General features: G+C 32.6%; 1 protein-coding gene across 8 annotated transcripts in view; it reads right to left on the bottom strand.

Annotated features, from left to right (window-relative positions):
- Nucleotides 1–15,948, bottom strand: part of LOC143248947 (CDAN1-interacting nuclease 1) — a 62,639-nt gene that overhangs the window by 21,562 nt on the left and 25,129 nt on the right. For 5 of the 8 annotated variants that reach the window (XM_076497980.1, XM_076497983.1, XM_076497979.1 and 2 more), the window contains 2 exons: nucleotides 13,860–13,924; nucleotides 471–531 (listed from right to left, as the gene is read on the bottom strand). In XM_076497980.1, coding sequence (XP_076354095.1) covers nucleotides 471–531; nucleotides 13,860–13,924 — 126 coding nt within the window. Of the gene's footprint in view, nucleotides 1–470; nucleotides 532–13,859; nucleotides 13,949–15,006; nucleotides 15,219–15,948 lie in introns of all 8 variants that reach the window. The other 3 variants (XM_076497985.1, XM_076497987.1, XM_076497982.1) reach the window with 2 other exon arrangements.

Here is a 15,948-nt window from a genome sequence, read left to right as displayed (position 1 = left end):
TGAATTAATAATTTAACAAAAATGTACTTGAGATATCTACCACTCTGCACTACTAAGAGCTATTAACTGTTTCTACATCTTAATTCTAACTGTATCAAACTTAAATAGTAAGACTCTGTTTTTACATTGTAACTTTAAAGGTTCTAATTGTATTTAAATTTCAATAGGAAATTGGATACAAATCATGATCCTTCAACTTCACAGTTTAGGCATACTAACCACTAAGCTATGTCTGGCTTTAAAAGTTAATAAAAATTTGCCCAAGTCTGACCAAGGCATAAACAATCCACAATATTATATTTTAGAATAAATCAGAACATTTATATGCCTCAGTTGTGTAGTGAACTACATGCTCAAACTCAATCAATAAAATTTTGTTGCATACTAAAATACACGTATACACATCAGAATGCAAGCTAAATAAAACACAGAAACGTATTTAACGTATTCTGAATCACAAGCTAACTTACTTCATCTGCCATTCTTAAAAGAAATCCTGAAGTTTCTTTTCTTTTCACAGCTTTTACATATCTGAAACAAAAAATGGATAAAATTTTATATGTTATAATAGATTTGCTTTTAATTATACTGCTTGGCAGGAAAAAAACAAAAACATCCTCTACACAGTTCTTATGTCCCTGTTCTTAAGTAGTACATACAGTTTCCTAACAGGAAATTCCAGTATTAAATCCTGGGTTCTTCCATCACATGAGCTAATCAGTAGTTAGTACATAGTAATAATAATAAAAAAAATTACTAACAACAGGGAGACATGTACAGGCTACTAACCATCACAATAATTTACATCTTATGACAACCTTACATTAGGTTCTTAATTTAGTGTTAGCTTTAGACCCTGGTACTGAACAGTTCTAGGTTAAAACCTAATACAGATTTGCATAGATTGAAAATATATAACAATGATTTTATTCTGACATACCTATATCAAATTGTGATCACAATAACAATTTACAATGTTAATATTTTCCAACACAGAAAAAGTATTTCTGTTAGATACCTCCCCTCTCACACACTGCTTTTACCAATTTAGTGATGTCCTCTATATACATATATTTTTTGCCTACCACTAGCCTTGAAGCTACCACTTAAGTTCATTATTAGGCAAGAAAGGAAGATACATTGAAAGTGGTTAAGAAAGGTGACAGGTTTAGTTTGGTTTGTTTTGAATTTTGCAAAAAGCTACATGAGAGCTATCTGCACTAGCCATTCCTAATTTTGCAGTGTAAGACTAAAGGGAAGGCAGCTAGTTATCACCACTCACTGCCAACTCTTGGGCTACTCTTTTACCAATGAATAGTGGGATTGACTGTAACATTATAATGCCCCCACAGCTGAAAGGGCAAAAATGTTTGGTGTGATAAGGATTCAAACCTGTAACCTTCAGATTATGAGTCGAGTGCCTTAACCACCTGGTCTAATGGTGGTAGGAGGCAAGTATTTATCGGAAATACATTTTAAGTCTTGGAAAATATTAACTTCTGATACAAGATAATCTTTTCTTAGCTAGAGTTCCATATTGAAGTGGTGGAGAGACTGGTGAAAAAGTTTTTACTCAGATGATCCTTCTTTGGGAAGTAACTGAAGAGAACCTGTTAAGTGCAACATACTATACAATGGAACAGTATAGGAACACGGCCATGAGAGACTGCACATTGTCTGTAATAGTATATACTCTTCATCTGTAAATAACAGAAGTGTCACTAAGGCAGGCAGAAAAGACAAAACCAGTCTCAAAATCTGCATCAGGCTAATAAAAGTTCTAGATGTATAGTGTGACTGAGGAGTGTAAGACTGTACATGGTGGGTTAATTCCAGTCCAAAACCAGGCAGCACCATAATTTTGCCTTCCAGGCCTAGATAGAAGAAGGGTCCCTACCATTTTCAACCCCAGCCCATTAAAACAGAATGGGAATGTAACATTCAAACACCAATGTAGTGAGGGCTTATATTGGCTAGCCTTGCATCAATCAAGTACTAGTTCATCTGGGTTAGTGGTAAGTTTAAGAAATACTAGCCAGAGGGTTGAGCTGTATTACACAGAACATTGCCCTTCTCTCTGAATGGAATTGCTCACACTAAGGATGCATCCTCCATGGTCCACCATCCCAGAAGTAAGAACTCCCATGCTTCACTAGAAGTAGGGGAGGTGGAATGTTAGCACACTAGGGAGTCTGGAGGAGTGCACCACCATAAGACAATGCAAGAGATGACCACAAAAACTATTTTTAATAGTAAGCCAACACTAGGTTATAAACTAGGCATGAAAGATGAGCAGGAATTTCCTGCTAGCATTATTTACGACAGTCCAGGAGTGAATATGGTCCAAATTATACCTTGTTTAACCCTTTAACTACAAAACCACTCTTTAAATTTCTTTCTGTGCTTGTTAAAAAGGATTACTGAGTTGTATTTAACATTTAATTGAAACACTTTAGTATCAACATATTTTAATGAAATTATTATTAACAAGTACATTATAGTTCAGTTTTAGATTATCTTAGTTTTTATTTCTTTATTTAGAAAAAACAAATATCAAAAACAATAATGAAACTTCTTGTTTCATTATCATGCAACATAGGAGTTATAAAAAAGTGACAATTTACTAGTCAGTCAACTACAGTTCTTTACATGTGTGTCTAGGCAGTAACAAGCATTTACTTGTCCTACTGACACATATGTTTCAAAGTTCTTTGGCTGAATGCAATAGAAACAAATTACAAATTTTGTCAACCTCCTTACAGGTGCTACGTCCACTTCTCTATTTGTCTTTGACCCATACAGGCAACATCTTCTAATTTTACACGTGTTTTGTAGTCAACAGAATGGACTTATTTCATACCACAATCCAGCATTGGTTATTTTGAAATAGGTACCAAGTTGTTGACATGGGATAGATGTACCTACTTGTAGTATTGTTGGCTGATTTATTCGTGATAGCACTGTGGCTGTTTTTCACATAAATATGTTAGAGTTAGAGATGCAATTAAATTGTATTTATGTTTTACTTTTGTACTTTTGTTAATTATGCATTCTTTGTATTTTAAAATTTGTATTCCAAAGGTTTAATATTTTTTTTTATAAAATTACAAAGGCTTATATTTCATTAAAAAAAATTTTGATATTCATTCGAAAGGTTTCAGAGATTATGCAAATAAAACGTAAAAATTGTAAATAATAAATAATATTTTTAAAATCAAAATTATCTTGCAAGTGCAATGTTCAGAGGCTTAGTACAAATAACTACATGAAACAGCAAAGTTTTTTTTATTGGAAATGGTACAAAAAATAAAAATTTAAATACTTTTCTGAAACTACATACTTTTAAGTTCTTGCCAAATTCCAAACAATTTCATCTATGAGTTTTACTCTTGGAACAAAATATAATGATGGAGACATTAGGTCCCTACACTGTAGATATCTGGTAGTCATAAGATTAAGAGAATAAACACCATGAGGATATTTTGTGCAGTCTTGTAAAGCACTTCATCTCATAGGTGAATGCTGTATCAGGATTTGATGGCCCTACACTATTCAGATTTGGGATAATTATACCCTGACAGGCACCACTTACCATGATCCTATAAAAGAAGAGCCAAGATGAGGTGTGGAGAATGGTAACCTAAGGCAGCCTATAGCTTGACAAAAAAGAAATGGCAAAATGATAGACAGCATGTGACAAAGTGTGAAGGGTTGTCCACACGTCAGTCTGAACAACCTCCTGTAAAGAACAACAGAAATGAGCAGCCAAAGAGTTGATATTGGTTATCCCTGATCACAGAGACATGTGGGAAATTTAGAGAGATGTGGAACAGAAGGACAAGAAGGGGGGTAGAACAATGCAGTGACCAACTATGAAAAATACACCACTTCTGTTGCTTGAAAGATGGGTAAACAAAAAGGGAAAGACAATAACCTATATGGAAAGTTCACAAAGTCTTATGTCTTAAGGAACCAAACAATTCCTATATATGAAGTTAGAGAAACAATACAGGTGAACTGAAGAGAAAAGAATAAGACTGAAGAAAAAGAGAACAGGAAAGAAAAGTAAGGAAAGGGGAGAACTGTTAATGGTTCAACAGAAGAAACCATGTTTGAGCTCACCAATAAGGTGACACAAAAAGGACATGACACAGAATATCCAAAACGAATGAGAAAACAAAGGAGAAGAAAAATAGGAGGTAAGCATAGAGAAAGAGGATGGATCAGTCCTAACTGAATGTATCCACTACCAGAGCCAATGGATTTGTAACAGAAGACCAGAAAGGAGATAGTTTTGCATTGCTGTAAATGCCAAAAACATTGAAGACGTGGATGTTCAAATGAGAATAAACAACTGGAAAACCAAAGGATTGAGGGACCTCTCCATGGAACATAGCTTGTTGGGTCTCAAGAGAAAATGTACAAAAAAATATTCAAGGCTCACATAATATAACAAGCCACCAGTCAGACTGCTATGAAATGAGCCCAGAAAAGAGTGTGTCAAGGGTGGATAAGTAGAAAAGGGGGACCGAGTGCTCCTAGCAATTGATATAGAAAATCATGGCTGAGTTGTCCATATGCAACATTACTAAATGGCTAGTTAAAAATTCAGAAGAAATTATAAAAGGTTCAACAAACCAACAAGAGTTCCTAGAGGTTGATATGAAGGGCTGATTCTTCTTGGAATTACTGACTCAAAATCTTCAGAGAGAGTCAAATAAAGAAGTGATGACTGATTATACAGTGCAGAGGGAGTCAACTGCATTAGGAAAATGTCACACTTCTATTAGTGGAAGATTGTCGCATGGTTATTTTCATGCAAGAATAGAGCAATATCACATCAAAACACACAAGTTTAAGGAGCCTCAATGCTAAAAGCAAGTGAAGTTCACATATAGGGGACAGCATTATGTAAGAAACAGCTATATGTGAAAGGAACTTACATATTGTATTGAGAACTCAATTTACAGAAGTGATTTTTACTTGATCTGTACAGTTGTTGTTTGCTCTTTCTATAGAGCATCAACTTCCAATAAACTAAAATTAATTTACAGTTCAAGCTAGTTTTTCCACTATTCATTATTTATACAGTACTTAACAGAGCACAAACTTTCTGCAATCAACAGAAAACTAACTGCAGCATCTCTGCTGCAAAAAACACTTAAGTATCATAAACGCATACACTGGTACAGTCATGTGACTGAGACCATAGTGTGTCAGTTCAGTACTGTGAAAATATTTTTACAAATTGTATTTATTAATCTGTTTGAATAAAATTATTATTATTATTTTCTTAATATGTTCCTTAAATATAATGATGAAATGTTGGAACACTTATTTGTGCATTGACCATTATCATTAGTGAAAATGGGTTTTTGACTGATCATATATGAAATCATAATGACAATACAATAAAAAGATGGCCCTTCAAAGAAATTATGCATTTTTCCATGAGCTTATTGGTTGTAGCCAACAGAGAATTAGACCTCTCATTTGATTGATAATTTGAAGGAGCTTGAACAATGGAAACAAAAAATAATTATTTGAACAATGGAGAAACAATTGGTTACTTCAAACTTGTTTGTTCCATTTGCTATATTTTGTTAGTAAGCCAAAGCTGTACAAAGAGATAGCTGTGATGTGCCCACCAAGAGTATAAAAATCTGACTTTTAGCATAACAGCCCCACAAATTTATCACCGAACCATTGAGGAGATGCAAATTTGCATAGCTATATCTTTATTTTTCTAGTCCATAAAAATTAAAATAAACTGGTGTATCAGACTGAAGCTATGGCTGCATTTTTACCTAGTCCATAATAGTCAATTAATTAGTTTATCATAACATTTGGGACAACATGGGACCTATTGGTCCTTCTCAGTTGTTCCATCCTCTAAAGCAAATTAAAATAATGAAAAAACAACCTTAAAGCCAGCCCTTATCATTCACATATTTATCAAGTTCTTTATTAAACTCACTTAAATATACTACCTCTACAAAATCCAAAGGCAATCCAATCCAAGGGACAACCACCCTGTTAGAAAACTGAAACCGTTTTAGGTGAAGATGACTCCTACCCTGCCAAAATTTATATTTGTGTGCCATAGTCCTAGTAACCTCACAGTTAAATATATAAAGATGATGCATCAATACTATCAATTCTCTTTACAATTTTAACCACCTAAATGAAATCTCCCCAACTCCTCTTTCTTTAAGAGAAAATAACTTACGAGATTTCAACCTCTTCTTATATAACAATCCCTTTATCCCAGGCACAATTCTAGTAACCTTTCTCTGAACCCTATCTAGCAATTTACAGTTTTTGTTAAGGTAAGGAACTCAAGACCAGACTTGATATTCAAAATGTGGCATAACGAGTGACTTGTACAGTGAAATAACCTCTTTACACTTGTGTTCAATATTCCTGTAGAAACAACCTAAAATTCTATTTGCCCTACAACTAGCAAAAGTATACTGCTTGGATGGCTTTAGAGACTGATTAACTATTACATCAAGATCCCTTTCTTGATGTTATTCCCATCCAAATTATACTTCTAATTCAAATTATGATAACCCACATTCATTTTCTTGCATTTATTATAATCAAAACCCATGTGCAATTTACTTGACCAATGCACTAAATGATCTAAATCCTTTGTATACCAGCAGCCTCCTCTTCACAGCTCGTGACACCGAAGACCTTAATATCATCTGTAAATTTAACATTGAACCTAATAAAGCAAAGGATCACTTGCACCCAGATGTTCCCCAATTTCCACCCTATTGATCATTTCTATATTGAAAGTTAACAATAAATTGTAATATAGCATTGTTTATAGTAGGTTCCTTAACTAACTGATGAAGAAAACCATCCTGAATAGTTTTCAAAAACCTTTCTTCCTCATGGTTTGAATCTAACATTTAGAGACATGTATGCCTGAAATTAAAATAACCCATAATTATGACTTTAAGAAAAGCTAAAATCTTAATCTCATTGTAAAGTTTTTCACTAATTTCCCCAGTGTTATCTGGTGGTTTGTAACAAAATCCCACTAAAAGCCTTTTCCTGTTATATCCACTAATAGAAACCCAAATGGATTCAATCTCCTTGCTACAATCTTTGATATCTTCCATTTCAATAGTATGGAACTCACATTTTACATACAATGTCACTTCTCCCCTCTTTAATACTCTACCCCTATTAAATAGCCTGTAACCCCGTATTTAAAAGAAATTTGTCATCTAAATCACCTTTGTCTAATGAAGTTTCAGTTTTTTTTCACATTATATCAAAATCCTCTATTCCTACCAGTGCTCTAAAGCCCTCTATTTTATTTCTTATATTTCTAGCTTTACAGTAGTAATAATTATACCTATACTTATAAGTACTTCTATACTAATTTCCTATGTCAACCTTTTCTGCCTCTTATTCTACTTCCATTCAGTTTTCCCTGGTCCTTACCACTGTTTAATCCTAGTTTAAAATTTCCCATACAGCTGAGTTAATAGCCTTAGCAAATAAGCCAGCACCTATCCTATTTAAGTGCAAACCATCCATTACAGAAAGCTTCCTTCTTCCACTGAATTGATCCCACAAGTCCATCTAGCCAATCTATTTATCCTTACACATACTAACCTAAACCTAACATTTAGTCCTAATAACTTGTTCATAACTTCATCCCCACAATTAATTCTGAGAAGTATTAACTGTCAAAATTAAGTTATGACCTTTCTACTTAAATGCCTTTATCAATCCCTTGTACTAGTTAATTAGCACCACAAAAACTGCATCTCTGCCAGTGCCCTTTATTTTATCTGCTGCTCTGTCAATTATATCCTTCACCTGTGCCCTTTGGTAGCATAATCTGATTATTTTCTCCCTATTTTCCCCACTGACTATCCTATCCACATGTCTTGACAAAAAACTACCTGTAACTAAAACCTCCTTATCATCCATATCATTCTCTGACCCTTTTGTTTTCCTTCCCTCTAATAGTTCCTCATCTGCAGAAGCCAAGGGCTGAAATTTGTTGCTCCACAGAATAGGCCCATTATAATTAAGCTCACTACTTTTTACTCTAATAGTACTTTATCTAACTTCCTGAAGGTCACGGTTAGCTGATATATCTTTATACTTTTGTTTCTCCTAGTTCATAGCCAATTAATATGAGCTAAGCTATGATATTGTAGACACAGTGTGAACAATGTCTGACACTTAGAGATAAACAGTAATTTTAAATTTTGATATTACACTTCTATTTAATATCAACTGTTTAAAAATATATGTATTACAATGCATGAAGGAAAACTTTACAAGTGAAAATAACAGTTTTAACATCTGCTAAATAACCTAAGAGCAAATAAAACAAATATCCTTATCACAAAATGATGTATTTTCAACAAAGGTTTCCATGTATGAAATATCATTTCTGTAACAATACCAATAAACAATAAATGTAAGAAATAACATCAGACCATATGTGGTTCATGTTCTACCACTAACAGATTTGTTATCAACCTTGTAGGTTAATGAAAACAGACAAATTCCATTTGTTGATTTTTAATACTTAGACTTGCACCAACTATTAAATCTTTAATACATTAACATTATATTGCACTTATGTTTGTATGGTAAGATTTTTATGATATTTATTTACATTTTATTTAATATTTCATTTATCTTTGCCCCCTAGTGGCAGAGCAGTATGTCTCCAGACTTATAACAGAAAACAAATTTCAATACCTGTGACATGCAGAGCACACACAGCCCATTATGTAGCTCTGTGCTTAACTTCATACAAACAAAATTTTAATATTATATTTTTCATATATATTTTCTACTTAAGATTTGAATACACAAATACATTACAATCCACACAAAGTTCATAACTTCCCATCCAGTAAGAATAAATGGTGCATAGGTATGAAATATGTCATTAAAAGTAAAGTACCAAGTTTTCAAGATACACAGGTGCTATCAACATCAAGTATTGTTGATTTAAAAAAGTAGTATATTAAACAGCAGTGCACATTTCTGTAAAATATCATTACTTACTTGAGCAACATTTCTCTAGCTTTGATCAAACAATCTTCATTAACTCATAGTTTAAAAGAAAATTCATTATGATGCGTTTCACTATCTTTTTGTTTTGGCCAAGCAATTTTCATAAACTCATCATTCAACAAAAGTTAACATTTTCTTAAATCAAAAATGTATTTCCAAGAAAATCTACTTCTTTTCTCACTATAAATATTATTCATGTGCTTGGGTTTCTTCCTTTGCCAATATAAGCATTGGCATGACTTTTTCCCTCTTGCTCCAGTCTTCTATTCCTCACTTAATTGCACTTGGTGATATCAGTCTCACAACTCTATACAACTTTGTCAGTGTGCCCTCTATCCTGGCAATGTATATAAGCACCTTGTTCAGATAATTAATTTTTTGAGACTGACCACATTCTCTAACACCAGCTCTAGAGGGGAGGAAGGGTGGGAGAGTATAACAGGAGGTAAGTATTATTTGAAATACATTTTTAATTGAAGAAAATACTAATTTCCAAAACATACTTACATTCTCTCACACTACAGCTAGAATCCCACATTGAAAAAGTGGAACGACCAGCGAGGTCTATCCATACAGAGAGCATCTGCCAATAGATTAACACCCTAGTAGGGAAATCACACTATATATATTCACAACAAGCTAAATCACAACAATCATTCCAACTCATCATCAAATTGATGTGGCAACTGTTGAGAGGCTTCTGAAAAAATTTGGCAGATTGACTGACTGTTTTTAAATAAAACAAAAAGCTACACAATGGGTTATCTGTGTTCTGCCAATCATTGATATCAAATCTTAATTTCTAGACTGTGAGTCCACAGACATACCACTGTGCCACTGGGGGTGGCAGAAGTTGGAGGTATGTTAAAAATCTTAGGGCTATAGTCAGGGTCAAATGAATTCTAGAACACTGACATATTTAGGTTAACCACAGAGTCAGTTCTGGAACCACACATTTTCATGAGCAGGTCTATTCCTCAAGAGTCTAAACATTTATCCACCTGGCTTTGGAGGCTAAAGTATGTTCTGACAATCATGACACACAAGGCGTAGCAGTCTCTTCATGTAACTGAGCAGTAAACTTCCCTGCATTAAAAAAAGTATTAGAGGATGGGGGGAGCATTAAGTATTTACTCTCTGACCTTTCTGCCATCAAGGAAGGAGCAGACTCAAAAGCAACTGGAAAAAGATACAAAACATCACACACTCAATTGACCAACTGAAAAATAGGAACCAGAGGCAGCTGATCAAAATTGGCCTCATGAGAAGTATGCATTTGTTTTTTGTTTATAGCAAAGCCACATAAGGCTATCTGCTGTATCCACCAAGAGGAATCAAACCCCTTATTTTAGTATTGTAAATCTGAAGACTTGTCACTGTTCCAGCAGGGGACCTAATGAGAAGCAAACAGAGAAAAGAAGGTACTGGAAAAAACAAATCTAAATTTCCCCCAGATTACCCAAAAAGCAATCTCAGAACTTCCTTGAAAAACACTATCAGACCAAATTAATGTCTAAATCTTCCTACAAATAAGGTCACAGACATCTTTAAATGAGAGTGGCCCTCAGATTAGTTACTACTTGAATGAGAAGCTTATATTCAGTACCAGGATAGAGAGTGCATTGACACAAATGAAGAGTGTCAGGAAACAGATATCACCAAAGCAGTTAATGGGAAATAAACAACTAAAGCAAATGAGAAAAAACTTTAGACTAATTCATAGATGAGGATAAAAAGGAAACCCTAGCAGTTGTGTAATAGTTGTAGTGCAAAGGCAGGTACGTTTTGGAAATGTAGTTATATGCTTGATCATCTTCTTGCTTTGACCAAAGAGTTTTCTTTAACTAAACTGTATTCTTACATCTTGTATATATGTAAATGTTCATACTCACAAAAAAGTTTTAGTACTACTTGTTGATCTTACAGTGTCTCTAAACTTCAAGGCAATAATTACAATTCTTTTATTGGTTTTTTATGGCTCATAAATAAATAACACATCATTACTTACTTTGTGTTTTGGATCTAACAATTTTCTTCCACTTTTAGTTAAGGCTTGTTAATAATTATCATCATTTTTATAATGGAAAAATTTATGAAAAAATCTAAATTGCTAAAATAATATAAATACATTTTTTTCATTTGTTTCTAATGATTTTTTGAGCATTTATGAACACAAGATGTTACATAAATATTCTTGTAACATGCATTAAATTGAAGAAAAAATTACACAAAAACAGTTGCTGTCAACCCTTCTATAATATAAACTGTGTCTAAACTACCGATATATTTGTCATATCTGTGCCAGTCAGGTGAGCACCAATATTTGGTGAAAGGCTTCATTAGCACTGGATATGAAAAGGTATAGTGTGGCTGATATATTACTATAAATAATTATTATCTTTCATTTAGTCACAAGAGAGTAATTTATCATTGAAGCAGTGAGTTAACTAGTGACTTTGTAATAGTGTTGATCAATTACTGAGTTAATGAGCAACCAAGTCGGTTGCTAGACCTTTTACTTGAAGAACTTATTGAATTTGTAGTATACAAAATGTTTTCCTTTTCAATAAGTGGATTAGACTGTGTATTACTTTTAGTGAATAATTAAAAATAACCTACCCAGTGATAGAAACTATTACAATAATATAGTAGAAAAAAACTTGCAAGTCTTATTTTATTGCAGATATAATTTTAAAATGTACTTTAGATTTTTAGTGAAACAGAAACAAGACTGTTACATAAACATTGTTTGAATTTAGTTTTAAAAACAAATCCAAGTTGCTGTTTTGTAGCAACTTTATCACCCACAGCCACATAGTTGAATTTGGTTTAGCCCAAGTCATTAACATCAATAATATTATGTGTGTGTGTGTGTACAGGTAAGCCCAATTTCTCCAAGTTAAGCTTTAAACTTACTATCTTCAAATGCTACTGGAAGTAGTCTTTTACTTATTTTCATTAATGACATTAATAAGAGCAAAATCAGAAAATTAATTCAGTGTGCTGATGAATTATGCTCTTGGGTATTTCTAGCTGTACTGAAGATGTTCAAGTATTACAGAATTACTTTGAGGATGAATTGACAAATCGGACAAATATTCTGCAAAAATCTTTAACTATAGAAAGTGAAAGGTAAAGGAGTTAGGTTATCATAATTTGGACAATGTGTTTAATATATGTGGGAATGAATATATATTTTACAATGAAGGTTACAGTACAGTTACTACACTAAGGCTCCTGAATATCTTTCTTCTTCTTATAGTATATGTGTAATATTTAGAAGATTTCCAACTGTGTAATAACTGTATCTCATTCTTTTTATGTGTGTAACACTGAAGATTCTCAGTCATGTAATCACTACCTCATTTGTATTAACACTTTGAAAGTCCCCCAGCTAGAGAATATGTGGATGATTGTGAAGATGCAATCATTATTCTTTTGAAAATCTTGTAGTGAAAGCAACCTACAATGTTTGATTTCATGAATGTTTAAGATAATTTTTTAATACTATAATTTGTTGGGTAACTGGTTTATCCTATTCAAGTACTTCTATACTTATCAAATTCCCATAATCCTCACATTCTGCCATCATATAGTTTATCATAGCTGTTTATTTACACAAACCTGTGTGAAAAGATTTTGCATTACTTTATAAACTTGTGATGCTTTTAAAACAGGTTGAGAGTTTTTACATTTTTAAACTCACTTTTACTTGGTAAGAAATGATTACTGTGTTCTTTCATTGTATTAATCAATGATTTTAAAGCATTTTTGGTTCAACAAAAATCATGATTTCCCTTTATTTGAATGCTTTTATTTATTTATTAACTTTAATTTCATTTTTGCTATTTAGCAATAAAAGTTTGTATTTAGGATATTCATGCCAAGCTACATAAGGGCTTTCTATGCATGGCAATCCCTCAGTCTGAACTGATATAATATAGGGAAAACAGCTACAGTCAACAACACAAATGAAAATCTTGAGGCTACTCTTGCCTATCAGAATAATGGAATTTGACTATTTTACAGTGAACTCAAGACTTCAAAGTGTGGAACATTTTTTCCCAATGAAAGAATTCAAATCATCAATGCATATATTAACAGACCAAGCGTGCTAACGATGAGACCACACCTGACCAAATAAAACTTAATCTGATGCAATGTAACCATTTTAGTGTCAAATTAGTTAATTAATTGACAAATTTAATGATGTAAATGAGGTTACTTAGAACAAAAATCATCTTTCAAAAAATAGGACTCAATTTAACTTATTCATTTAACAAATAAAAAGTATTTTTCTCTCCATATGGGAACTTTTCCTGTCACTTCAGTTTGAAAACAAAAATTCCAATATTCAGCTCAAAAATCATATGCTAAATTAATCCCTGAAGATCTAAGTTATTTTAACTATAATACTAAAAATTTATAATTGTTTGTTATTGTGTTACTTACTTATCCATGGAGTTTATTTAAAGTATCATAGTTTGATATTAACTATTGCTATCTTCTTGTTCTTATTACTAACTCCAAAATTGTAACAACTTAATAATGTCATTCTATTGGACAGTTGTGTGGAAAAAAATATCTACCTAAACAATACTATTTCATTATAATCATAATGAAATGCTGGTTTCAAAAATGTCTATAATTTTGTTTGGTTTATATTAAGTAATTTAGAATACTTATAGAGAGCTAGGCTTATACTATTGCTCCTTACAAGCTGATGTGCACAGAAACAAAAAAATTATTGCTTAAAAATAGTTAAGCATTTAAAATACAATAAAAAAAGAAAATACCTGTTGTAATACATTTCAATGGCTTCAGCAGAGTAATGTTTGTGGTGAACTTTCTTCATTTTTCTCTGTAATTATAATGCAACAGTGTACTTAAAAATAAAACAGATAAAATTAATGAAATATGCAATAAAACAGTAGATTCAGAAGTACAACTTTATATTAATCATTATCACATTTATGTATTTTTAATATTTTTATCAGAAATAATCTTAAAACAGACATTTTATATATACTACTCAAAATAGATCTAGAAAAGTGTTTTCTTGATTTTTGGAGATGTTTCATGCACAAAGAGCTCAACTAGCGTTGTAATCTTCTCTTCAATGGTTTCAGAAAAGGTCACATGAGAAGCAAGTTATAAAAATGTACTTTTACATAACTGTTAGAAAAGTTAAGTAGTTATGAAGTGGTATAATGATATAAGCATGATGGTAAATGAACATTTGACTGATTGAAAGAATTTTACTCTTTTTATTCATTAATCATAAAATGGGCTTGTTGGTATAAAATGTGGTAGTAAATGGACGTTTGAGTGATTGGCAAAATATCATTGTTTTGTAACTTTTATTATTCATGTCAGTCAATACTTTTACAGCTTCTTGAACAGAAACATTTATACATTTACTGATGTTACTCAGATGCTTCACAGTGTTATTCACAACATACATGTTACTCATTCAGTCGTAGTGATGAAATCTATAGAGCAAGAGCTCTCACACACTTCTGTTTGCAGACAACATGCACTTTTCTATCCTTTAAAAACACAGTATGATTTATACATTATGTTATCACTTCCTTTCTCCAATTATGCAACCTTTCTGGACCTTGAAAGAAGACCACGAGCTCTGGTCCTAAGACAACAGATATAGAGATGCTGCAAGAAAGCTAGAAAAATTAATAAAAAAAGTCCTAAATGTAAAATACGTGAAAGAAACATTACTGAAAAAGACAAAGCTGTTGAACACGAAAAAGATAGAATTAAAAAATCAAGTGGCCCAATGAGGTCAGTTCTCATCCTCCAAAACTACATTAAACGTGACATGGCGTTCTCTTTAACACATTTTTTACATGAAGTAACACAAATTTAGACATAGGAGGCAGAGAAAAATTGCTTAAAAAATGCATCCTGGGCACAAACTAAAATTACCTTCATGTTGTTCTTTCAATCTTATTCATCATTGTACAGTTTTAAATAAAATGTAGTATTTCTTTCTGCATGTTGCTTTGAATTTGGCATTACAACATCTGTATTTTCCCTGAAGTATTGTGGGTGAAAATGTTATCTCCTGTTTTACTGAGTTTTCAATATGAAAACTTCACTTGGATACACCACAATCTATCTTTACAATCATGCACCACCTGATGAGATGAGAAAAATTAAAAAAAGCACCAGACAAATCAATGAATGTAGAAAATGTTCAAATGTTATTACTACATTTAGTAAACAAGAAATTAAAAATTATGTTTGATGGTTCATGTCAAAATATAAGTGGATTTCATTTCTTACAAGTGTTTTGAATTTCATGCAAAACTACACGAGGGCTATCTGCACTAGCCATCCCTAATATAGCAGTGTAAGACTAGAGGGTGGATGGGTGCATTTAGCATTCTATGGTGCAAAGCAACTAGGCTATCTGCACCAACACCGGAGGGAAGGCAGCTAGTTATCACCACCCATCACCAACTCTTGACTACTCTTTTACCAACAAATAGTGGGGTTCACTATCACATAATATTGCTCCCACAGCTTAAAGAAGGAACATGTTTTGGGATGATAGGTATTTGAACCTGTGACCCTTGGATTACAAGTTGAGTGACTTAACCACCTGGTCATGCCGAGCCTATTTACAAGTGTTCAAGCTGTAGTGCACAAATTACATACAAGCTTGTAATTCTTCATTACCACAACAAATATTTGAATTGTTGAATTTTTTTTTGCACTCAATTATAAGAGGTTATTAGTGAAATGGAGCTGTATAATTTCTCAGGTTCGTGAAAGTATAACATACTATGAAAACACAAAGCCTGCATAGATACAAATTTAATCTACAATTTTTCAGATCTAGCTTTTATCTGCTTCCCTTATTGT

This window comes from Tachypleus tridentatus, chromosome 4, assembly GCF_004210375.1.
Source record: "Tachypleus tridentatus isolate NWPU-2018 chromosome 4, ASM421037v1, whole genome shotgun sequence".
Lineage (NCBI taxonomy): Eukaryota > Metazoa > Arthropoda > Merostomata > Xiphosura > Limulidae > Tachypleus > Tachypleus tridentatus.
The sequence above is the reverse complement of the archived record's forward strand: the minus strand, read 5'-3'. Positions and strand labels throughout refer to the sequence as shown.